The sequence below is a fragment of the Pan troglodytes genome, chromosome 5 (genome assembly GCF_028858775.2).
Source record: "Pan troglodytes isolate AG18354 chromosome 5, NHGRI_mPanTro3-v2.0_pri, whole genome shotgun sequence".
In the NCBI taxonomy this organism is placed as follows: Eukaryota; Metazoa; Chordata; class Mammalia; order Primates; family Hominidae; genus Pan; species Pan troglodytes.
The window spans coordinates 109,144,309-109,171,476 of record NC_072403.2 but is presented as its reverse complement, the minus strand read 5'-3'; the positions used below and the strand labels follow the sequence as shown (position 1 = coordinate 109,171,476).

The 27,168-nt window shown below is 35.0% G+C and overlaps 1 protein-coding gene across 15 annotated transcripts in view; it reads left to right on the top strand.

The window, feature by feature from the left end:
- The window catches only part of MMS22L (MMS22 like, DNA repair protein), a 151,255-nt gene that overhangs the window by 53,091 nt on the left and 70,996 nt on the right, over positions 1-27,168 (top strand). For all 15 annotated transcript variants that reach the window (XM_016956023.4, XM_518647.9, XM_016956024.4 and 12 more), the window contains one exon: positions 1,357-1,866. In XM_016956023.4, the coding sequence (XP_016811512.3) occupies positions 1,357-1,866 (510 nt within the window). The remainder of the gene's footprint in view (positions 1-1,356; positions 1,867-27,168) is intronic.

Genomic DNA, 27,168 nt, shown 5'->3' with positions numbered 1-27,168 from the left:
AGCTTCTTTATTAAATCTACAAGAATCACATGGCTCAAACAGTTTTTTTTTTATTTTGTTCTATTTGACAGTTTGTTTTTGAATCTTAAGCAATTTTATGGAAGACATAATACTCAGAACTTTATGGCTAAAGAAGTCATTGGAATTTATTCAATAACAAGTCTGTTTATTAGACACATACTATATGTCAAGCACTATAGTGGGGATAGTAGTAGACAATACAAAGATAATTAAACAGATTTTTACTTTTAAGAGTTTGTCAGCTTTTAAGTATTTATAAACATTTAACTCTCATGAGCATTACTCATTTCTGCCCTGAATAAGCCAGTTATAGAAGTTGCAAAACTTAAGGCCAGGTGTGGTGGCTCACACCTGTAATCCCAGCATTTTGGGAGGCTGAGGTGGGCGTATCACTTGAGATCAGGAGTTTGAGACCAGCCTGGACAACGTGGTGAAACTCTGTCTCTACTAAAAAAAAAAAAAAAAAAAAAAAAAAGCCAAGCGTGGTGGTGCATGCCTGCAATCCCAGCTACTCAGGAGGCTAGGACAGGAGAATAACTTGAAACTGGGAGGTGGAGGCTGCAGTGAGCCTAAATTGCGCCACTGTACTCCAGCCTGGGCAACAGAGTGAGACTCCGTCTCAAAAAAACAAAAAACAAAAAACCAACAACAACTTAATTCGTAAGTAGGAATTCAGATGAATTGTTTTCAATTCTAATCCCTTAATTGATGAAAGAAAAGAATGTCAACTATTAACTATATTATTATCTATTGTACTATTTTGTCAACTATTGTATTAAATAGTATTGATGGGAGATTTTTAAATGCATAGTTCTTTGCAGATGGCTACAAAGAATTTTTCTAACGCCTTGCATTGTCTTAAGGTATAAGTAAAATAAGAGCAAGTGTTCGTGAGGGGGTGCAGGGAGAAAAGAGTTTAAGGAAAATTGTTACATAAAATTGTCCTGTTAAGATCTCTGTAAAAGCATATCAAATTGTATTTAAAAGATTATATATTCTTTCTTATTTACTAATCAAAATAAGAAAAGAAAGGTGATGGGGGACTTGAATAAAAGGAAAAGCCATGTACTATATGAAAACATTTCTACTTTCCTTTGGGGAAAGCCATTGAATCCTTTGATTCACTTACAGGTGATTTGCTGCATCATTGGGAAATTTCAAGGTAGGGCCATTATGTGTTTTCTAAGTAAAAAAAGTGACAAGGCAGCATCAAAATGAAGAATTAGCTTAAAATTTAATGAGATTGTTATGAGTATTGAAACAAATTTTCTTTTAAGAGATACAGATTTTTGTGAATGAAACAATTTTATTAAAGCATTTTTTAATGTTTTACAGAATATATTCAAAATTCCATCAAAAAAGAATGGAAGAACTAACTGAAGTTGGTCTACAGAACTTTTTTAGCCTTTTTCTACTGTTAGCAGCTGTTGCAGAGGTAGAAGATGTTGCAAGTCATGTTTTAGACCTCCTGAATTTCCTCAAGCCTGCTTTTGTAACGTCTCAGAGAGCCCTCATTTGGAAGGGTCACATGGCCTTCCTCTTGATGTATGCCCAGAAAAATCTGGACATTGGTGTTTTGGCTGAGAAATTTTCATGTGCTTTCCGGGAGAAAGCAAAGGAATTCTTGGTGTCTAAGAATGAGGAAATGGTACAGAGACAGACTATCTGGACACTTCTTTCCATATACATTGATGGTGTTCAAGAAGTGTTTGAGACCAGCTATTGCTTGTATCCTTCCCATGAAAAACTGCTTAATGATGGATTTAGTATGCTTCTGCGAGCATGTCGAGAATCTGAACTTAGGACAGTATTGAGCTTTCTACAAGCTGTTCTGGCCAGAATCAGGTATGGTTTTCAGTCGTATGCTAATTTATGATTTGTTTTATATAATTACTTATGTGGATTTTATATTAAAGTTATATATATGCATATATACAAATACACATGAAATCCAAATGTAGAGGAAGGATTTAGTTTTCTACTACATGGGCATAAATCAGTACAGGTTGAATATATCCGTGTACTAAAATGCTATTATATGAAAAGCTTGGGACTAGAAGTGTTTTGGATTTTGGATTTGTTTAGATTTTGGAATATTTGCATATGCATAATGAGATATTTTGAGGAGGGGACCCAAGTCTAAACATAAAATTCAGTTATGTTTCATATACATCTTATACACATAGGCTGAATGTAATTTTATGCAACATTTTGAATAATTTTGTGCATGAAACAAAGTTTTGACTGCAACCCATCCCATGAGGCCAGATACAATTTTCCACTTGTAGTGTCATGTTGGCACTCAAAAAATTTTGAATTTTGGGGCATTTTGGATTTTGAATTTTCAGATTAGTGAGGCTCAACCTGTAGTTTTCAAGCTGTTTTTCAAACAATAGCTTTTCAAAAGAAAGCTTATATGCAAACACAAGATGCAGAACTAAAGCCAAGAGCAGCTCTGGTGCAGTCTGAGAGCCATGCTTTCTCTTAGCCCTTCCTTCCCCTGCTACCTCTCAGAAAAGTGTATTATTACCCAGAGATACGTTACAGATATTCTGAGCAAGATCATGAGCTCATGTCTGAGGTAGCTTTTACTGAAGCATTTGTAATTTTGTGCCCATAAGGAAGTTTTGGTCACATTACACCATTTTTTAAAAGTGACTTTCTTTAAATTTTTGCAGCAAAGTCATAGCCTTAGCTGCATCAAATTCTTTGAAATAAACCAGTTTGCTCTGAAATTAACATAGATAATTCTATTAATAACACCAATCACCTATACAAAACTTACTGTTTTTCAGATCCACTAAAATTATGCAGATATGTTAAATATACTCAGACACAAACTTGATGTGGATAAGAACAATGGTTATGATATTTATTGCCTTTAGGCCCTTTTCACATAGCAGTTTTACCTTTGAAGTACATGTTCTTAAGAAGTTAAATACTACCACTCAGTATAGTTACTCACTGTCACAGAAAATGATTGTATTTGAAATCATGTCCAAAGATAAATAGACTGCTTCCCTCCTCCTAATATCATATTACAAATGTTGCATCTGTTTTTCAGAGGTGCTAAGCTTGGCAAGATTTCCAAATTTTGGGGATTTATTTATTATCAAATTTATTTCTATTACTAGCTTAATTTTCTTTATTCTATGCTGTGTTTTCATGGCAGGTTTTATACTTCTTCCAAATGCCAACTTTGTTTTATTTCTTCAGTTTTTAAATAAATGTTAAGTGATTCCCTGTGCTTCTTGGGAAAATTAGAAATTTTTATGTTTCCAATATCAGTTTTGGTTTGTCTCTATATATCTGTCTGAATATACAAAACAAGAAGGAAGAGGAGGGTGTTGGTCTAAGCCATCCTGGTCATGGAGAACTATAGTCCCCAAAAGATGTCAGAGCATAGGAATAAGAAAGGAAGAAAGAGTATGGGCATCTTCAGAAGAGGCAGTCGTGGGGAAAAAAGTAGCAGAATCCATATATCTTTCTGCCTTTTCTGAAAATAGATAAGTCCTTTTTAATTTTTTTAACAATTATATTGCTTCTTACATAGTTTTTTTTTTCCTCATAGGTTCGTATCCTACAAGTACTTTAAATTTAATGTGTTAATTAAAAATTTCTGGCAATCTTTTTGGTTTTTGTTAAAATTACCTTTATATTGTTTGTGTAATATATTATCCTTGTACAAATGGGGGACAAAAGAGATATAAAGTGACAAGTAAATCTGTCTCCTCAGCTTCACTTCTTCATTCTCTAGTTCAGTAGTTCTCAACTGGGAGCGAGTTGTCCCCCAGGGAACATTTGGATGCCTGGAGACATTTTTGGTTGTCACAACTAGGGGAACAGCACTGGTGAGGTCAGAAATGCTGCTGAACACTCTACAGTGCTCAAGACAACTCCTACAACAAAGAATTATGTCGCCCATCTTCAGCAGTGCTAAGGTTGAGATACATTGCTCTAGTTCTAATCCATAGAAATAAAATGGTTTCTATAGAACCTTCCAGATATCTCCTTCCTACCTACATACATATATATACACACACTATATATGTATTTTTATATATATACATATATGTATAAAGAATATACATATGTGTATACAATATACACATATGTGTATATAGAATATATACATATATATTTTGAGACGGAGTTTCACTCTGTGCACCCGAGCTGGAGTGCAGTGGCGCCATCTCGGCTCACTGCAACCTCCGCCTCCTGAGCTCAAGCAATTCTCCTGCCTCAGCATCCTGAGTAGCTGGGATTACAGGCACACACTACCACGCACAGCTAATTTTTATGTTTTAATAGAAGCAGGATTTCACCATGTTGGCCAGGCTGGTCTTGAATTCCTGACCTCAGGTGATCCACCCGCCTCGGCCTCCCAAAATGCTGGGATTACAGGCATGAGCCACTGTGCCCAGCCGTATATTTAAAACACAAAATAGATGATCTTTGTTTTGCAAATTCCTTGTTTTATTTAATATTTCCTGAACAGCTTTTCATGTTAAAACATGAAAACCTACCTAATTCTGTTAAATGACTATTTACTGTCTCATTATATAGATGTGCCAAACTTTATCCAGTTGCTAATAATGGAAATGTGTATTGTTTACCAGTTTATGTTTATTTAACATCTTTGTAAATGTATTTCTGTGTACTTGTGGAAGTATACCTATAGATTAATTCTTAAGAATGAATTGGTGTATGTGCAGTTTAAATGTGAATAGATGTTACCAAATTTCATACCAAAAAAACCCATTGTACCAGTTTTTACTCTGACTGATAATGTATGAAAAAGCTTCCATTCTCATTTTTAGATCATTGTATGGAGTGTATTTAGAAAAGCATTCTAAGATAAGAAATAAGGCTGGGCGTGGTGGCTTATGCCTATAATCCCAGCACTTTGGGAGGCCGAGGTGGGCGGATCACGAGGTCAGGAGATGAGACCATCCTGGCTAACAGGGTGAAACCCCGTCTCTACTACAAATACAAAAAATTAATCGGGCGTGGTGGCGGGTGCCTGTAGTCCCAGCTACTCGAGAGGCTGAGTCAGGAGAATGGCCTGAACCCGGGAGGCGGAGCTTGCAGTGAGCCGAGATCCTGCCACTGCACTCCAGCCTGTGTGACAGAGCGAGACTGGGTCTCAAAAAAAAAAAAAAAAAAAAAAAAAACTTCGAGACCAGCCTGGCCAACATGGTGAAACGCCGTCACTACTAAAAATACAAAAGTTATGGGCATGGTGGTGTGTGCCTGTTATCCCAGATACTCAGGAGGCTGAGGCAGGAGAATTGCTTGAACCCGGGAGGTGGTGGTTGCAGTAAGCCGAGATCACGCCACTGCAGACTCCGTCTCAAAAAGAAAAAAAAAAAGGTAAGAAATGAAACACAGAAGTTTGTTAACAGTGTCAGTTGAAGCTTGGTAATAGGCGTATTAGACTTAATTTGAAGGCTGGATAGACATTAAAAATAAAAATACAAAGAAAGCAAAAAAGAGAGGAACTCTTTTCTCTATTTCACATTCATTCACCAACTTCATCTTATCTTGAATCTCCTAACTGGAACTTTTCTTGGTATGTAATTCTTTAAAAATAGTAACTAGAAACACAAGAATAATTCTTATATTCTTGAAAGATTTAATGCTTATAAATACTGTCTTCTTTATTCTTTACTAATCCTGCCATCCCTATTTATAGGTGAAAAAAATGGAAACAGACTTTTTTGTGGCTCATCTAAAATAACACATTTAAATTTCAGAACTGGCACTCAGACTCTTAACCAACTATACCACAGCTGCCTTCTTACACTATATTTTTAATTAACTTACTTAATTTTCTTTTCTTTTTATTTTTACAGGTTTAGAGGTTACAAGTGCAGTTTTGTTACATGCATATATTGTGTAGTGGTAAAATTTGGGCTTTTAGTGTAACCATCACCTGAATGGCTTATACTGTCTTTATAAGTTTACAGATAACTAAACCAAAACTAACCATACCACTACATTTAAAAAAAAAAAGATTAGAGATAATTGAATGAATGAAATCTGCAAACTTATTTGCAAACCGGAAATTATTACCACTATTTGTATAATTCTGAGTGCTTTTACATTTTGTTTTTGCTACAAAAAAATGGGTAGTTGCTTATTGGGGACTTTTGATTACTTTCTTTTTATTTTGTAAGTTTTTTTTTTTTTTTAATGAGTCAGTTGGAAAAAATGATTTGAGAGGTGTGGAGACAAGTATATCACATTTTATTTATAATAATTTGTCTTTGATTTTTTAGCACTATTCCAACCCTCTAAATTTCACTTCTTGCGATAAAAACAAATTTTTGCTCCTTAAATTCAATTTAGTAGAAATCCTTTAGTGTTAAAGCCAAAGTTATTTCAGGAGTGTTAGAAAAATATTTCTTGCAAATATATTGTGAGTTATGATGTATCTGTTAGTCTATGGGACACTATTCAGAAGTACAGAGGTAGAAATCAAAAAAGGATGATGAAGAATGACAATTATATAAAGTGAAGTTAAGTTTACATTGATAGGAAGAGTTTCTTTTAACTGCACCTGGATTCAATTTGTAGTTTGCTGTCCTCTGGAGTGTGAGTAGGTGTTAGGGGGTTGTGCTATTGGCCTTCAGGATTAGCCTGTGCAAAAAGGATCAGATGTTTATGTTGATAACATTTGATTCCTTTCACAAATGTCTGTTTTGGTTTTGTCTTATGCTGTCAACTATGATTGAAAACAATCGCCATAAAAAACCCATCAAATCATGTTCAGCTTATATTGCCCAAATCAGCAGTTTTAACAGATACAAGTATAAGGTCAATGTATGAATAAAAATAGTGCAGCAATATGCAAGTCTTTATTAATGCTGTTGTATTTTAGGTACTAACATACTTTAGTAATTTGCAAACAGATTACTGTGTGTAATAAAAGGAACTGTGACTTGGATAGGTTCATTTTATCCCATCAATTTTTAGCATTTCCAAGGCAAATATTATCAAGGCAGTCCAGCCTTTAGTTTGGGATTTATTGGAGATGGGCCCAAGAGATCATTCAGGATTGTTTACCTTAAAAATAAAGAAAGAAGGGAAGAAGAGTTGGACAGGAAACAAGAAAAAGTTATTTAGGTATTCAGTTATGGAGATGTATTCCTAATTTCTTAACCCCAAATCTGGAACTTCATTCAAGATTTTTTGATAGTAGTTTTTTAGATATGCCATATACTGTTAATACTATCGGGTCAAAAACATTTTGGATAGTTGTTAAAAATTAAAGCATAAGCTCGCCGCCCCCTTTAGTTAAGAGCAGAGCTAAGTTATTTGAATTTGGGTTTAGGTAAGGAAGATGGATTATATAGATTGATGATATTTATTCCTGGCTGCATCTCTGACAAGGGAAATAATGAAATACTTTACCTTAGCCATCTCTTCTGTTTTCAAATTCAGGTGGGAATAGGTACCAGTCCTTGCAAAAATGTGTGTGTAAAGTGTGTGCGTGTGTGTGTTGAACTGGGTAATAGTTTTACAACTGTATGACAGAGAAATTATAGGTAGGAAGGATCTAAGATCACTGATTAAAGAGAAAAGCAGTTCCCTCTAGGCTGTTAAGAAATAATAACTTCATATGCTTCTTTCTGCTAACTGGAGCTGATGGCTCACCAGAGCATTCTTTATTGCTGATTAAGTAGCATTATGAAAATACTGACTTGGTTATGTTAACTAAATGCCTATGTTTAAAACTTCGAATGTCAAATAGTTTTAGCAGTCATCTTTAACATTTCACATTACCTCTCTGGAATCACATTTTAAGTTCTCACTTGCTGTTATTTGAGGTTAATATAAAAATGGCAGTCTTTCATTTGTGGAGTTAGGTGTAGCCAAAAGCTTTCCTTTAATTATATCCATTCATGCTGCTATAGTTGAGGGTCTGTCAGCATTTCCATTATAAACCTCCATTTTCGGGGTTTTATAACACAGCTATGAAAATTAGCTCTGGGCAAAAACTTGACATACAAGGCCTCATGAGATTCTCCCTCCCTCCCCATCCCCCTTTTTCATTTTTACTGAAGTAAGGGTGAGTGATTTCAAAATGCCTTTTGGCATCTGCAAATACCATTTGGAGTTTAAAAAGAAACAATAAATTTTCAGGATTTGTACCTGTTTGTTCTACCACTTAAGGGAGGTTGTGGACTTATGAATTTAAGCCAAATGGATATTGATCAACTGACATCCTATTTTGTATTAAACAAGAGACTAGTTTCAAAGATGTCTAAAGGCAGTTGAGAACTTGCCTAAAATGCTAAATACTGAGACTAAGAAATAGTTCAAAAGCGATAATTACCTTTTTGAGATGCTGTGTGCTGAACTACAACTTCTTCAAAGATTAAGGTTATTTTCCCTGGCTTCAAAATACATTTTGAAAATATATATATATTTAAATTCCTTTTTTTCTCTCCCTATAAGGCTAGAAGATCATCTGCTTGTTTTATAACTGTTTTGACATTTGAAGTGTTTGTGTATGAGCATGTAGAGAAAAACTGTTTATTATTCTCTTCAAATATTTTTATGCTCAGTAGTTTTATTGGTATGGAATTATTTATTCTCCCCAAAGATTTTTGGTTTTTCTTTGCTTCTGTAAGAGAACTGGGGATTGCCTAGGCAAAAAAGGAGGTACAAGAGGAACTGTTCACTTGAGGGGCTGCTGTATGCCAAATAATTTATATAATATTTCAGGAAAAATAGAAATGATACTTTTTTTTGACAGCATGCAAGCTTTTTCTTCCTTTTGTTATTGGGTATTCTATTAGTATGAATGGGTTACAGCTTTTAATTATTGACAGTTTACAACAAACAAATTTGAAACTGGATAGGATTTTTAATCAAATGAGTTATTTCTGTAGTTTGCTCAAAATGTCTGCTGTTTCATTATATATAATTTTATGGAAATTTTGAGGCAGTGTTCTAATAATTTTTGGGAAACACATGTGTATGCCCTCATGGTAATAAATAAAATCTATTACCAGTTTTTATTTGAAAAACCAAGTAGAGATATTGTTGCTTACAAGGAGTGATCCATTGCCATTTTTCGTTCCTTCAGAGAAAGCACGGGTATCTCTAAGGGAATACAGTATAAATCTTAGTATTTCAGGAATGTATAAAATATGTAAAGAAAAACTTTTTTTCCTAATTAAATATTTTTTATATCTTTCAGCTGAGTATTTAGATATATACTATAAATTAGTATTTTCACCTTATTTACTCTTTATCAGGCTTGAATTTGGCATAATGTATTTCTATTACATATTTTATAATCCCATGCAGTAATATAAACTACTCAGTATATTAGCTTTGCAGAGTTCCACTTTTTTGTGTTTTGCTGAAACATAGATTATCTCCTCAGTTTTTCACGCATAGGAATTAGTATTTGGGTCACTTTTTCAGTCCCCATCTAAATCCGGTACATAGATACGAGTTTTCCTTAAATAAGTATAAAGCAATTCATTTAAAATAATGTGAGGAAAAACTTATGTGCCAAAATCTTGACTTACTTATTTGTAAAATGAGGATAATACCACCTACCTCACTAGAATGTTTTGGCAATTATATGCAATAATGAATATAAGGCAGTTAGCAAACTGCCTGGCATATCAGTAAGTGTTCAATGAATGTTAGATAGTGCTATCATCATAAGTATTGTTTTCAAAAGAACTCATAATCATTTCTTCGTTATGCTTTATGCCTGGCAACATCAATGGACGTGTGTGTGTGTGTGTGTGTGTGTGTGTGTGTGTGTCAGGGGTCTTATCTTGGATGGTTTTTTTACCCATTCCTAATATAATACTTCTAGCATAGTGACCATTGAGCAAGTTTTGTTGTTGTTGTTGTTGTTGTTTTAGTGTGTAATGAATCGTTTTCTTTAAAAACAAAGAATTGTAGGAAACAACATTGCCTCACTGCAGTGGACCCATTGGAAATTGTAATGCTATGTTACTGAGTGCTGCTGTAGAAAAAGTAATTTTTAAAGGTACAAATGTGACATACATGTATACCCTTTCTTTTTATAATCAGCTGATTCTTTTGGTAAGGTGGGGAGCGTCGCTGTGTCTTCTTTGGTGAATTCCTTTTATCTTCTTTCTTTTATTCTCACAGATGTCATTACCTCTGTTTTTAAAACATTAATACTACTTGCCTAATCACCCTGCCTCCAATGCCTTCCTTCCTCAGATTATCTTTTTTAATGGCTTTATTGACATATAATTCACATATCATAGAGTTCGCTAGCTTTATTCAGATATAATTCACACACCATACAGTTTATTGGTTTTTAGTATATTCATAGTTGTTTTGTACCCATCACCACTATTTTAGAACATTTCATTACATTAAAAAGAAACCTTTAGTGACACTCTAATAGACACAGTAGAAAATTTCACATTTCTTATCATGGTCTTTAAAGCCATCCACAGTCTTCTTTTACCTTAATCTGTAACTTTTTCTTGTGATTCTCCTTTAGTCAGATGGAGCTACTAGTTCTCAAGAAATCCCCAAGTGTTTCTACCTTTATTTATATCTTCTTGTCCAACGAAGTTGAGGGTCAAAGTTGACAAGTTTGACCTCTTGTCAAAACCAATTGAGGGTTCAGGCCAGAGCATGACCAGTATAGCAGAGCTGAAGCTGCGGACTGAATAAGCATGTCGTGTGAGAGTCACTGCTTAGAAAAAGGTTAAGTTGGGGGAATGGAAGTAATTGTCAAAATCAAGAGTCAGAAGTGGTCAGTGTTGGTCATAGTAGACATAGGGGTGAGATGGCAGAGTATAGAAAAAGAAAAAACTAGAGGTATTTGAGGAGAATGGAAAGTGTTTTCAGAAGTTAGTAGTATGTTGATGAGAGGTAGAGATGGAATTAAAGAGCATCATATATGGGAGGAGCCAGTATTCCAGGCAGGAGACTTATGCACACAGCAAGTTGTGCTTTTTGCCTTTGCTTCTTAAGGAACCTCTAGTAGTGCCTGATAGTTGCTGCTGTCAAAACATAGTATTAAAAAGCAGGAGCTTTAAGGTCAGTAAACCTGAGTTTAGATCACCCTCTTTCATTTACCAACAGTGCAATCTTAGGAAGTTACTTAATCTTTTCTAAGTTTCAGCTGCATCTTTGTAAAATAATATCCACCTCATAGGATTTCCATGAACATCTGCTTAGATTTCTGCTGTCCAGTAGGGTAGCACTAGCTATGTGTGACAGTTTAAATTAGTGAATATAAAATAAAAAATTCAACTGTTCTGTAACACCAGCTGTATATCAAGTCCTCAATAGCTATATTTAGTTAGTGGATAATGTAGTGGATAGCAGCAGAAAGACTTGCCAAGGGATAGCACTGACTTTGATGCTGCACCTGTCCAGAACATGAATCATAATAAGCTTTCAGTACGTTCAATACATGTTGGTTTTCTTCATTTATCTTTTCTTCATTTTTTTGTGAATAATATTCATGTCAAGAAGCTTCATGTCAAGCTTCTCTTGAAATGCATGCTTGTACATTTCAAGAGAAATGTATGCTTATCCGTGTGTTACCAGTTGATATGGTTTGGCTCTGTGTCCCCACTCAAATCTTATCTCAAATTGTAATCCCCACGTGTCGAGGGAGAGACCTATAATCCTCCATGTGTCAATGGACAGAGGTGATTGGATCATGGGGGTGGTTCCCACATGCTGTTCTTGTAGTATTGAGTGAGTTCTCACGAGATCTGATGGTTTTATAAGCATCTGGCATTTTCCCTGCTAGCAGCTCTCCCTCCTGCTGTCATGTGAAGATTTCTGCTGTCCAGTAGGGTAGCACTAGCTATGTGTGACAGTTTAAATGAGTGAATATAAAATAAAAAATTCAATTCAGGGGTCCTTGCTTCCCCTTCACCTTCCTCCATGATTTTGGGTTCCCTGAGGCCTCTCTGGCCATGGGGAACTATGAGTCAATTAAACCTCTTTTCTTTATAAATTACCCAGTCTAGGGTGTTTATAGCAGTGTGAGAACCGACTAATACACCAGTCTTGAATAATCTCTATTCCTGTTGAATTTCCTGAATAGTTACTAAATCTCTAATGTCCTTTATTGTTTTTTACCTTGTGTTGTAATTATTTTCTAAAGGGGAGACATATTCATGAAAAACAATTTATTCAACAAATTTAACTAGTATTTTTGAATGCCTACTGTGATAGTAGGCACTTAGGATATATCAGTGAACCAGTCACATGAAGCATATGTAGTATGCACTCATGTATTTTTTACATGAAAGACTAAGATGGTAGAGAGGAAGGACAAAGAAACTTGTATTTATTTAAACCATCACTTTTTCACCATTTCATACTACTTGATAATGGTTTATACTTGTCCTGAAATTTTATATGCTTATCCAACAATTCTTGCCAGTGTCCATATGCAAGCAGACAACAGTATCCATGCAGTCAGGATATGGATTTAATGCATAATCTGAATTTCATCTCTGTGTTTATTGTCTTCTAAGTACCCATGGGTAGAAGGGACCTCTAGAGGATGATAGGAGGTTTGTTCTTCCCAGTTGAAAGGTTTTCGGGGTTATTGAAAAATTCAGTGTGTTTTCCTTAGTATTTTCTGGATGACTACTATTATTTTATCTTTCTAATTCACTAGTTATCATTGAATTTTTTCCACTGAACTATGGAAACAGGTGCAGCAAGTGGGTCCTTTGAGCCTTTACCTTCCGTTTGAGACATTTCGGAACCAGTCTCTCAAGGCTGGGTCTGCAGGAACACTTTGAATCTACAAGTGCAGATTGTCTGTATTGGGATTAGAGTGGAAGGAAGGCATTTGGAAGAGGGAACTTAGAAAATGGAATGAAGGAAATAATCAATAAAACAATTCAAGAAAATTTCTCAGAACCGAAGATTCTGTAATGAAAGGGCCTATTGAGTGACTCCAGCACAACATAAGAAAATAGAATCACAGCAGGGCCCATCTGTGAGAAATTCAAAATACTAGCTACAAAGAAAAGATATCAAAGCTTTCACAAACGTTCCTCACCCTTGTTAGTCTTCTGGTTTTTTATTTGCTATGCCCCTGATTATAATCTGTAGTTGTAATCTAGGTCAGAGCTGATATTTAACCCCAGTTCCTAATAATTATATAATTAACGTGGGAGGTGAATGAAGCTTTATATTAGATTTTATTTGGCTGGGTGCAGTGGCTCACACCTGTAATCCTAGCACTTTGGGAGTCTGAGGCAGGCAGATCACCTGAGGTCAGGAGTTTGAGACCAGCCTGGCCGACACGGCGAAACCCCACCTCTACTAAAAATACAAAAAATTAGCTGGGCGTGGTGGTGGGCACCTGTAATCCCAGCTACTCAAGGGCTGAGGAGGCTGAGGCAGGATAATCGCTTGAACCTGGGAGGTGGAGACTTCAGTGAGCCGAGATTGCGCCATTGCACTCCAGCCTGAGCAACAAGAGTGAAACTCCGCCTCAAAAAAATAAATAAATAATGAATTAAAAATAAAAATATATTAGATTTTTTACAAGATTACTCCTACTTTCAAGAAGCATAGAATAGAGCTTTATGATTTCTGATTTATAGTTATTACCAAAATTTGAAGTTACCAGTAATATGATTTTTCTAGGATGAAACCCAGAAAATTGTCTTCTCATAATTACAGAGGAAAAAGAGAAAACATAAGGGTGGAGAAAGAACACTGTAAAACAGAAACTGGAGTGAAGAACATTGGATAAAAGGAGAAGGAAAAAATAAATATACTCTGTAAAGAAAGCATTTCATTCCTTTGAAAGTGGATCAATTCAGTTGTTTAGGGAATAGAAGTGCCATGATTATTTTTCTTTACCAGCCACTGGCATATTTCTCTTTAGCAAATGGCAATAAATCAAAAGATGCTGGGATGAGGCAAAAGCTACTTTTCCCAATCTTATTTATGTCACTGTGATTCCTAGTCTGAACCTATAGTGGTTCACTATAGGTGTTTAGACCACCCAGATCTTTGAAGCTTTAGATGAAATTCAGCAATGAGTTTGTAGGAAGACATCACTTCTGTGCTCTTTCATGGCACCACACGGTGCTGTTTCTTAAACCAAAGACAGGCTGTCATAGTAAGTATATTGAAGACTGGTAAATCCCATTCGTGACAGATTGGTTAAAGTTAACTCTTCTCTGACTATGGAATAGGTTAAAAACACCTAAAATTGTGACTTTGGTACATTGACCTAGTTTTTAAAAACTCAGTATGATAAACTGGCATTGTGGCTTTTGGTTATAAAAGGGAAGTACTTGGGAAGCAAGTAAAATTTCAGCATTTACATTCAATAAATGCATTAGAATAAGCTACCAGACTTTTTTTTTTAATGATGTGATATGACAGTGAGGGAAGGAAACCAATCTTAATTATTCCTGTAATTAATTACTTTTGGATTAATAAAACCTCAGAAGGCACTATAAATTGTGGAAAAAATAGATTCATTATAGTTTTAAAATACTTCTGGCTATTCTCACCATCTTACTGTTACCCTAAAGCTATTTTCTTTAAGATGTGTTTTGTAGAAAACATCAGAGTACATGTTTAATGATATGAATTTACTGTTGCCACCATATTGTTTATGGGAAGCAGTTCTTAGCTTTCTTCATCCGCCTTGTGGAAAAAGGTGAATAACTGCTGTTTCAAATTTTATTTATATTTTAAAGAAATTGAGGACAAACAAGGAGTGAAACTAGCATTTGAAACTCTTAATTTCAATTGTTTCTTCTTTACCTTACAAGATATATATTTTTCTCTCTTTAGGGTATCTCTTGTCAGATTTAAGGCTTATTTAAAATGAAAAGAAAGCTGGAGCAATTTTCTTTATTCCATTTCAGTCTCCTAAGGCCTATTTCCCCCTGGTGAGCTCATAGCAACAGGGGGGTTTAAGGGAATTCAGCTTTCTGCAAATTAATGTCTCACATCATGAAAATTCAGGACTTTTTTTTTTTTATCTTGAAAAGTAATACAGTGAGTGCGAGTATTATTTCTTGCCAGCGGGTGGAAGATGAATGATTTTGTCACAGTTTTACTGCTTGATGAGCAGTGTCCTGAGGGTCAGGCTTAAGTCTGTGTCACTATGCTGCTCATTACTCTTGAGCTAAATAAGGGCTGATTGGATCTAAATTGCCTAGCACATGGGCCACAGATGAGCTCAGTGAGCAGGGGATGACCTGCTATTCAGTCTGGGAGTAACCCCGGTGTGCAAATGCAGCATTAGAACACCGTGGGAGAATGAGAGGCTACCGGCTGCTGCCAGCAAAAGAAATCGAAATGTAAAAACTCTTTGATGCTGTGATGTTAGAATTTGAAATGTAGGAAGTGACAGGTTGATGGTACTTATCAGCTTTGGCTGGATTAGAGAACAGTGTCATCTTGCTTATATAATGACAGAAGAATGAAGTCAGCAGCTAACTACTGTGCAGAGCAGAGCCGCTGCTGTTGCCACAGCCAGACATTGCTGCCTCCTACTGGCAGTTTTCCTGGAAACTAGTAAAATATTATAAAGAAAAAATCCTCCTTGTTGGTTTCAAGGAATCTTGAGCTCTTTGGTGGTGAACAGCCACTAGTGAAACAATGCAAAAAAAAAAAAATATATATATATATATATATATATATTTAAAACATGATTAATTGTGAAAAAACATCAGAAATTGGGAAGTTGATTGTTCTAGAATTTTCTAGTGAACCAAGGATTAATCCATTTATGAAGTGAAACTCCCAGGGCAAGAAACCTTGTACACCCTTCCTGGAATAGTATTCTTTCAGGGGGCCTCAACTGGGTTGGTTGATCTCTTAATTATGTATTTTTTTCATCATCAATAACAGGACTGTGCAAACAACTAATCTTTAAAATCCAGAAACCACAGTGTTAGCACAGTTTGAAAGGCAGCTGATAAAAATATAAAGTAAAAAATGCCCCGATTATGTGGCTTATGCTGCATAAATCTCTCTCTTAAGGAGGAGGTGGGATGGAAGAAAAATGTTTCTCCTATAAGTCAAATGATTTGAAAAAAAAAAAAACAAAAAAATAGTAAAATCTTATGATATAAGATCTCTTTGTTTCATTTTACTCCTACAGCTGTAATTTTTTAAGAAATCAATATTAGGCTGCTATTATATATGTTTCTGGTGTTAAACTTAGAAAATGTAGATGGATTTTTTTAAAAGTTATTTAACTCACCATGCTGAGAGAACTACTATTGATATTTTGTTATATTCTTGTACACATTCCTATTCATATACTTTTTTAAAACCAAAAATAAGATTAAATGCTGTTTAGTGAGCTGGCTTCTTCGCTTACTATATCATCAACAACTTTCCATATTGATGACATCTACATTATTATTGGTGTTCATTGTGTAGATATACCATAATATTCCATGGTGTGGATTAACTATTTCTTATTTGTGAAAACTTTTGCTATTTTGAATTTTTCACCATTAGATACAAGGCTGTGGGGAATGTGCTCCTGTGTGTCTTGGCAGGGCTCTTGGGTATTGTACAAATTGTGTGCTGCATAACCTCAAGGGTACCATTCACAGCAGTGTAAATGAGGCTTTGATCTTCGTAGACTTGTTTGATTATGTGTAGAAGGTATTTTTTTTTAATGATTTGATTTAAAAAATAGAACCTTATATGTAATTCTTAAAAATGAATGGGAGCCATAGCGTATGTTCAAGATCCAATTACATATATCCAACAGATGCAAATTTTTAACTAGTAGAAAAACCTTAGACTAGAACATTTTTTTTTAACTTTTTCCAGATTTTTAGAACAAAGCTGTAGTTCTGTAGATGGAAAAACAGAGAGAGGAGGCTTCTAGAGCCTGTGGTGAAATGATAGGTAAAAGGATTAATAAATTAACTTTTATTTTCCAGTATTAGTATTTTTTCTATGCTTGTTAGTATAGGTACCCCACTATTTCTCTAAGCCTTTTTTCTTACTATTAATATCAAATATCAAATAACATTTTCAGTGTAATTTCTGAAGCAGTTGAAGGCTCTAGAGAGTTTTTAATGCCTCTCTTTTACATTTTTATATTATCAAATTTATGTATCTTGCAAAGAATGTAAATAACACAGAATTATATGTAGTAGAAGATGAAACTCATTCTTTTCCTAAACCCTACCCTTCATCCGCAAAGGGAGCCACTATGAACACTTTGGAGAATATTTTTCCCAGCTGCTATTGCTTCTCCTTTTATCTACACTGCCTCCTTTACCACCTGTTTTATTTTGAAGGGTAGGGGTACAAAAGTGGGATTATACTATGGAAATTTCTACAACCTCTTTTTTTTTTTTTTTTGAGGTGGAGTTTTGCTCTTGTTGCCCAGGCTGGAGTACAATGGCGCGATCTTGGCTCACCACAGCCTCCACCTCCTGGGTTCAGGTGATTCTCCTGCCTCAGCCTCCTGAGTAGCTGGGACCACAGGCAGGCGCCATCATGCCTGGCTAATTTTGTATTTTTAGTAGAGATGGGGTTTCTCCATGTTGGTCAGGCTGGTCTTGAACTCCCGACCTCAGATGATCTGCCCACCTTGGCCTCCCAAAGTGCTGGGATTACAGGCGTGAGCCACCATGCCTGGCTGCAACCTCATTTTCTTCACAGAAAAAAATATCAAAGACATGTTACTCTGTCTACAGACACACACACATGCACACACACACACAATGTGCTCATGCACTGTTTAAGACTGTGTAATATCTCAAACTTCATGTATATAAATCAAACGTCTTTTAACCCAGTGAATGTTTAGGAACTGTACATAGTTTTTAGTTGGCTTGGCTCTTGTTTCCAAGATCCTAGTTGCTTAAAAATTTGATTTGCTTAGCTTATCTAACTGGGATATTCACTGTATTTCAATTTTGTGGGTCATTAATATATCCATTGTCAAAACCATTCGAGCAAATTTTCACTTCAGTCATTTCATATGTGTGAATCATACATAGAATAGTCTTTTGCTTATAGTAAAAAAAAATTACTGTATTTTTCAAAATGTTACAAATGTGAATTTGAATCCTGACTCTGCTCTTTCACTGTAGTCTTCAACAAGTCTTGTCACTTCTTTGAACCTCAGTCTTTCTGACCTGTAAAATGTGTATAATGATACATATTGAAGAGCTGATTTGGAGAATAAAAAAGATAATAAATGTCATGTCTAACAGAGTACCTAGCGGTGATTGCTTTTATAATCATTACTGTGTGTTGGTTTCAGAGAAGTAAAGTGAGAGAATGTTTATTAGACAGAGTTTTCCATTCTAAATTAAGATTTTTTAGGGCTCCATTCTGAATCAGTACAATGGTAGGTATTCCATGAAAAGAATACTATTTATGCTTTAAGTACATAAATTGCTTTCTTGGTCACATCTCTGTCCCCTTTTATTTTTCTTATGTCTTTGGAGAAAATTCTGCTGTATTAATTTTGTGCTTATGCATGAAACAGAAATGTCTGTATTTTCCAGCCAGTACACTTATTGAGTGCCCATCAAGTACCTGCCATGACAGACTTTGTGCTGGTATTGGAGAAAGTAGAGATGCATAAAATCAGAATGCTGCTCTTAAGTGCCCCACAGTGTAGTGAGGTAGACATATAAACAAATAAATGAAATACACTGTGATGGATAGAATAATAGACAGATGTTGGAGACTTTTCTTAAAACTTCCATGTCACTTACAGAATTTTCTCTGAGATTGCCCTACATAAAATAAAGCATGTGATTAGATTATGTGGCAGTAAGTCAGCTACACTATGTCATATAGATGATAGGTGGCAAATATTAGAAGGGAGGAATTTTAAGTCTTTAGAAGTTTGTGTTTATTTAGATAGCAGTTCAAAAGTTTTTAAAGTTTTTTCTGACATCTTTCACACATTCCATTAATAATAAAAATAATTAACTTTGCTACTTGTACACATATTTAAGGTCTTTAGTGAATTGTTATTATAGCACTGTGTTATTGATACACTTTGCCGCATTTCTTTCTTCTGACATCTACTTTTCTACTTCTGACATTAGGTGTCAGAGAATGGGAATAGAAGAAAAATAGATGTCAGAAGAATATTTTAATATGAAAAAATAGATTCTAAAACCAATGTAGTATTGCTTTGTGCATTTTAAAAAGTTTATGTACATGCTAACAACACGGATGCTACATAGAGCTGTGCAACTTCCTTTTTTTCTAATGCATTACACTTTTGAGGTATACTACTAGAAGATGAAGATTTTACGTTAGGGAAATGAAAGATTAAGTCAACAAGAAGAAATCTTTTGATATGTTTGCTTTGAAAAGCCTATAACACAGAATGTGGATTGTTCTGATACCCTCTTATTAAGTAATCTATTTTTTCTTTTAATATTAATTTGCCACAAAATTGTATTAAATACATCAATCTTCTATACATTACGTATGTTGCAAATATATTGGCCCCACTTGAAATTTGCATTTTATGTATTTTTTTGGATGTGTAAAAGTTTTAAGGGATTTTTATATATAAATGTCATAATCTTAAAAAATTATATACACACACACAAAAATAAACAGCTAACAGTTTTTTAATTGTGGTTTCCTAAGAGGAATTCCAATGTAATTCAGCAAATGTTTTTTGAATGCTTCTGTGTCCCAGAACTGTGCTAGTAAGTACTCTTGTGTACGTGAAAATGTTCCTGCACTTGTAGAGCTTATAGTATAGTAGAAAGCGTTTATACTATCATGCCATTTAATGCCACCAAGTTTTTATGTCTCCATGGTCATTCTTTTTTAAATTCTGAAATGGTTGGACCATTAATTTGATACAAAATATGGAATCTCTTACATTCTGCAGACTACTCATGGAAGATGGTAAGTGGCCTCTGGAATATAAGAAATTACATATATTAGGTTGAATTAATGGTCCAGCTATTTCAGAATTATATTACAGTAGAAGTTTTGTGAGAACGTGTAACCAAAATATCCCTTGTTTCCCAGAAGGCAAGTGTATTTTGCCTAATTTAGAGATTCAACACAGTTCAGTCTTTCCATGATTTCTATATAGACTAATACAGTCATGTCTTGTCTTTTGGTATGCTGTTCTGAATTTGTCATTTAGAATGTACTAGTGGGCACCAGGAACTTGAATAACTTAAATATATGAACTTGTTTACATGTTGGACAGATGTATTTATTCTCATTGGAATAATGATTGTGGGAGAATGAGTCAGATTAAATTTCATATACATAAATGAATCTTTTCTCTTACTGTTTTTTATGGCATTTATTTTGGAAACCCTGAAGTTAGAGAATCCGTTCTTCACCCTGTTGTCTGCTTTAGTTCTTTTCTTTATGTTTAATACAAAGATTCAAAGTGAAGGGGATAGGTTAAAATTGATACCTGATTCTGTTCACTTATTATCTTGCATATTAAGCACTTTTTATATCTCCTTGGTTATTCATTAATACAGTATCTACATTTATTTTAGGAGCAAGAACTACTGGTTTAGGGATATATAAGATTTTTAGGAAAAAGCAAAAGGTTGGATATGAAGTGATGGAAAGAGCCTTTTGTACCTAATTCAGCTCTAACTCTGGGACCTCAGGCAGGTCCCCATATTTTATTTCTTTCATCTGAAGGATAAAGGATTGGATTAGATTACTTTAGTGTTTCTAATTATATCAATTATATATTGAATATTTTAACATTTTTAAGCAAATTTGCTTTTCTCTTTAAAGTTGATATAGGAAATGGAAATGTGATTTACACTGCCAGCATGATTAAATTAAATTTTACTAAATTACCATTATTTAGTTTTCTGCTTATATAGAGCTGCTTTTTCTCACTTTATGTAGCATGCATAAAATAAAATTACAAAAAAAGAATGACATTGGAAAGACTTTTCTTAAGCATCAATTTATATTGCTACAAATATTATCAAATATTTTACTTTGAGTGATTTTTAGATATGTATTAGTTAAATAATTTAGTCAAAAAATACTGAGATAGCTGTGTTATTCAAGAAATCTTTTTCGATAGAGACATAATAACTATGTCATAGTTGATTACTAAACAGCATATTTGCTTAGGGCCTTTTGTATGTCAGAGACCTTAAGCAGTTTGAGTTCTCATTATCTTTTGCTTTGGGTTGAGGAGAGATTTGAAGAGAAAATTACTAATAAATTGGTTGTAATTGTAGATAGCTTGAGGTCAGTGAAGGTAGAAGAGTACCCAGGCAAGTATTTCTTGGGTGCTTTGTATGGACTTACTCTCTTACCGGTACTAGATAGGATATGAGAAAAGCACAAGATATTCTCTAGTTGGAGTACATGATAGCACACAGAATATTAAAAAGTAGTAGTGGGATACTGTAGTAATTCAGTAACGCTTTTGAGTGCTATTAGTGCAAAATGCTTTTTGGTTTGTGTGCAAAAATAAGGATTAGATTCTGTTCTTGGGGAAATTATTTTTTAGTAAACCGTACATGTGTATAACTAGTGTAAAGTGAAAATTAATGAGTAATGAACACTTGAAGATATTTGGGGGATTCATCAGTAGGAGAAGGAAGAAAAAGGGTGGAAAGAAAGGATTAGGAAAGATATTTTGAAATAGATGGCCTTTGAACTGGGTATTCAAGAAGTAGGATTTATACCTGTGATAAGGAAGGAGGAGGGGTAGGGAGAGCCTCTTGAAAGAGGTTGGATGTGAGTGGCAATTACCTAAGTTGTTGAAGAAGAGAAGTGAGGAAAAAAATGCTAAAACAGGAGAGTGACTTAAGAACTTGAAGTTGGGACGGGTTAAATGTTTTTTAGGTAGCGATACAAACTAGTCTGATGAATGCAGAGGATACATGCTCCAGTAGAAAGTTATACCAGATTATGAAGGACTTTGAAGTTAGGGCCAGAGTGTAGACCTGGGTGAGGAGGAAATCAAAGACTATAGGTTTTAAGTAGAGGGGTGTGATGAGAGCAGTTCTTTATACCCTTCATATGCTGTTCTGTCTCCCTGAATCATAAGATCCTTGACAGAAAGACCTTACCTGTTTCTTTCCCTTAATCCGTCTGCTTGAAATGCTCTTTGATTTCTTTTCTGCCTGGAAAGTTTATTTCCTTTCGGGTGTAAGTGAAATATGCAGTTTCCCCTATTAAGGGTTTCCAGGTTCCCCAGGAGGCAAGTGTTGTCCTTCTTGTTTGCCCTGTTCATATTTGTATCACCCAGAACATTTACCACTTGAAATATCTCCTTCACTAGACTGATACTTATTGAGGGCCGGGAATTTGTCTTATTCATAATTATAACTTAAGCACTTAGGTATCCAGCTAAAAGTGCATGACGTGTCTGTTGAATGGTGATTATATAGATGGTTCTGGCAGTAATATGCCCAATGAATTGAAAGAGAACTTTAAGCAAACTTTAAGCAAGGAAACTAGGTAGGAAATCATTGTGGTAATAAAGGCTAATAATACAAAAATGCCAAAGTAATTTTTAAAAATACATAAAGGTAGGAGAGTACATTAGTTTTGAAGTCATGACTGGGATCGAGTGATAAAGGGAATAAAGGAAAGGAATGATCTGATGACTCAGGTTGGTCCTGTATGTAGTCAGGCAATAATATTTAACCAACATTTTCAGTAATTAGGAAATTTTAGGAATTATGACTTAGACAAACCTAATAGCTTCTTATACTTAAATACATCTTTTACTTATGTTTAACTACTGATAAAATGTTTCACTATTCCTGTGGTCCAAGATTTCTCTCATTGGTGCTCTTGACCTTATCACCCTAAGGATATCAAAACACTTTAATATCATCTCATTTTTTTCTTCAGTTTCAGCCATATAAATGCAGAGGTTGGAAATTTTCAATGATTTCTATATGCCTGTATAGTTCTTTTCATGTGTAATGTTAAGAGATTTTGGAGGGGATAGTCCAAATATGAGACATACCTCTTAATTGTACTCCTTCAGCAAGTTGACTATGTATCTGTTGTCTCTTCAGTTAAGGTCTTATTTTTTCTGAACAGGGTTAATTAAGCCTTAGTGCAGTGCTTGGTACACAGAGATCTGACTTAGAATCTTCCTGTGACTGGAAGACTGGTGTGACCACAGTATTTCCCCTGACCAAAGAGAGAGGAGAGCCTCAAGTGAGCCCTTGCTTTACAGCTTCTGAGAGTTCCCTTTTGAAATAGGGTGATGGCCTTTAACAGATGGTTACATTTATGTGATAATTTTTTTAAAGCAAATAGTTGTAATGAAATTATGTTTTTAGGCCAGAAATATATCTTAATTCCTATGACTTACATGTTTTGTACATTGAAGTATAACACACAGCATTAGGCCAGAGACTTCTGTTCCCTATTTCATATACAAACACAATTGACCAGAGGAGCACTTGATTCCTTCAGTTATTGCCCTCTGAATCCAGGACTGATATGGAGCAAACTAATCAGAAGCAAACTTGATAGAATCATTTGCTCTGCTATAATTTACTTACAACTCTGGAAAACTCAATTATGGAAAAATGAGTGGAACATTAAAATCTTTTTGAGAAAGAGTTTACCACAAAGTTGTATTGCCTATATATTTAAAATAGAGAATTCTCACGAACATTTTAGTTTTTTGACTGTAGCTTAAAGCGCTGAAGTTTCACTGCATTAAAAAGTATTATAATTTTAAAGATATTATATGATTAATTTGGCCTTTACTTGTCTTTAACTTAGGGTTAGGTTATATTTTATTTCAGTTAATGATGGGAAAGAAAGAGCTCCAAGGTAGTGTTAACATAACTTAAAACTTTTAAATTGCCACTATATTAAATCATTAAAAACAGTAATTTTAGATAACTGTTATTCTACCTAAAATCTAAACATTGGACAGTACTTAGTTTTATGCCAACTTTGTACTGAGTAAATTTGATATGGTCCTTATGATGGGCGTTTAGTGTCTCTTTTAGCCATGTTTAGATGGTATTGAAAATTTGTATTCTGCCTTTCTTTTACCCCTTTCAAAAAACATCCAAATGTTTCATTTTCTTTTAAGGTGAATCAGATATGAGACACTTAGAGACTTTCTTTTTAACAAAAAAGTCTTTCCCCACTTCTCCAAGTGTACTTTTGATAGGTATATTGTTTGACTGTTAGGACAAGAATTATGATAGATACAAACACCATTGAATTTCTTTGTTTTCTGTAGGATAAGAATATAAGAACATAAAACAGAATTTTGTTTTATTATATAGTTCATTATAAAAAGCATGTTAATTTAGTGCTTATATTGAAGTTTTTAAATTTAATGTGAGACATGTTTTCCTTTAATTTTACTGAAGGTCTAGTGTGTGTGTGTGTGTGTGTGTGTGTACATGCGAGGTTCAGGAGAAATCAGTTTTGAATATTCTCCAGCAGCCTTTTTTTTTTCCTTGTTAAATGTGTGCTATAAATTGTGCTTCTTGAAAGAGGTAGGAAGGAATGTGGAAAAGGAAAGTAGAGAAATTAAAAATCATTTCAATAAAATGCTTTAATTTATGCCTCTGCAGTTAAGCAGTGCTCCTGGTTAACAGAAATACCCTTCAGCTACACAGGATTTTGGAGGGTTGGAGGGCACTCATTTGCACATAAATAGCCATTAACTGATAAATTCCCAGAGGTCTCCTGTTGCATGTTAGTGGTTCTGACCTACTTAGCTAGCTTGAATTTGTTTTACAGAATTATTATAATTCTATCCTTGGTGCTTAAACTTTGTGATTAATGCATGCCTCACAATACAATTAAAGTATAATTACACAGTTTTGCAGTTTCCTATTGTGGAGTTATTATTACAAAGATCTGGATTTTGCAAATAGAAGAGTTAAGGTTTCCATATTTCTCACTTTTGCTGTTATTAGGTGATTATCTTAAATGGGACCATTTTATGTCTGAAGAAGGGATTGGAGGGAAGGTGAATCATTATTAAATGTAGCATTTGTTAGCTTGGAAATGATTGGGTCAGCTAATGTGTGGTCATTTTTGCATGCTGTCTGCATTGACGTGTCACAGGCATTCTTAAAACTGTTTTGTGCTTTTCATTGTTGCTTTTTCAAGTGTTTCTGAATTATAGTAGAATCTTCACACCATTTTCTAAGAAAAGTAGTGTTGGGTTAAATGTTAGGAAACAGTAGAGAGACACAGTGGGTCTCAGGAGATCTAAATTCTGATGCTGACACTTGCTGCTTAGTTATGTAGAACAATTCATGTCCCTGAAAGTTTGTCGTGTCATCTGAAAAATGAGTAGTTTAGACTAGAAAGGATTGGAAAACTAAGGCACTGTTGGTCAGATCTTGTCCATAGCCCATTATTGTATAGCCATAGAACTTAGGATATTTTTTACATTTTTAAAGAATTGTAAAACAACAGGAAGAATATGTGAGCTAGACATTGCATCTGTAGGCACAGCAACTTAGTCTGGGCAACATAGGGAGACTTAAATGCTTAAACCTGTCTCTTAAAAAAAAAATATGTGGCCGAGTGTGGTGGCTCACCCCTGTAATCCCAGCACTTTGGGAGGCCGAGATGGGCAGATCACGAGGTCAGGAGATTGAGACCATCCTGGCTAACATGGTGAAAACCCGTCTCTACTGCAAATACAAAAAATTAGCTGCGCATGGTGGCGCACACCTGTAGTCCCAGCTACTCCGGAGGCTAAGGCAGGAGAATGGTGTGAACCTGGGAGGCGGAGCTTGCAGTAAGCTGTGACTGCGCCATTGCACTCCAGCCAGGGCAGTAGAGTGAGACTCCATCTCAAAAAAAAAAAAAAAAAAAGACACTGTACATGGCCCTCAAAGCACAAATATTAAAAAAAAAAAAAAAATTGCCAGCTCTCTGGCTAGATGTTCTCTAAGGCTCCTCTCAATTGACATTCAGTATTAAATTATAATTATAGTTGATTTTTTTTTTTTTTTTTGACACTGAGTCTCACTTCATAGCCTAGGCTGGAGTGCAATGGCACGATCATGGCTCACTGCAGGCTAAATCTCCCTGGCTCAAGTGGTCCTTTCACTTCAGGCTCCCGAGTAGCTGGGACTACAGGTGCATGCCACCATGCCCACCCCCTACCCCCGCCTAATTTTTTTAGAGGTTGGGTCTCACTTATTGCCCAGGCTAGTCTCGAACTCCTGGGCTCAAGTGATCCTCCTGCCTTGGCCTCCCAAAGTGTTGGGATTACAAGCATGAGCCACTGTGGCCAGCCCTAGTTGATTCTTTTAAAATGCTAATGTTTTATAGCTCTATGCATTTGTTTTGGGTTTCATTTCTTTCACGTTCACTGTTTAGAGTGATCTGTGATGTCATGCCTAATACCTGCCTCTTCAGTGTCCATTATACATCCAGTTAATGTTATCTTAACCATGAGGATGGTAAATTCTCTGAAGATTCATAACTTGAAATTTAGGTTTCTACTGAAAGGAATTCCTAGTAACAGATACTGAGATGTCAGTTCTATTGAAGGGGAGGCATGGGGATGAAATGCTTGACTGACTTTGAAACACTTAACAATGTCAGTTTGGAACACTTTGAAAATTTTATCCTGTTTTATAAAAAAATACAAATACATGCCCAAATAATATTCTTTAATAAACTACAGCAACTTTTTCTATAAATTTTTTCGGAGCATCAGTTAATCTATGCTCCTGTGTTACAGTAGGGTTTGGCATTCCTCACTGTGTCATTGAACATGGAAAGTATGGGCCACTGTTAAAGTTTGGCTGCCTTTAAGTGGTAGTCAGCTACTACTGCTGGAGAAATTTAGCATCATATATTGTTTACTTGTTAATATGCATTAAATATAATGAGCTAAGTAGTTTTAAACCACTTTTATTCAATATTGTGGGGGAAAATTTAGGCCCTTCCAGAAGAAAGAGATGGTCAGAAACAGCTGCTTTGTAAAGTTGGCATACAATCATCATATTTCTCCAAAGAAAAAATGGTTACCCTGTAATAATCAGTCTAATGAATTCAGAAATTCATTGATTGTCCCAGCTCTGGGTAGATTAGGTAGAGACTTGCTTCAAGGAGTGGAATTTATGAAATGTTTGCTGCATCCAGCAAGCAGAGCTGCTATAATACAGCTGCCTCCTCAGTGGTTTGCTTTGATCCTGT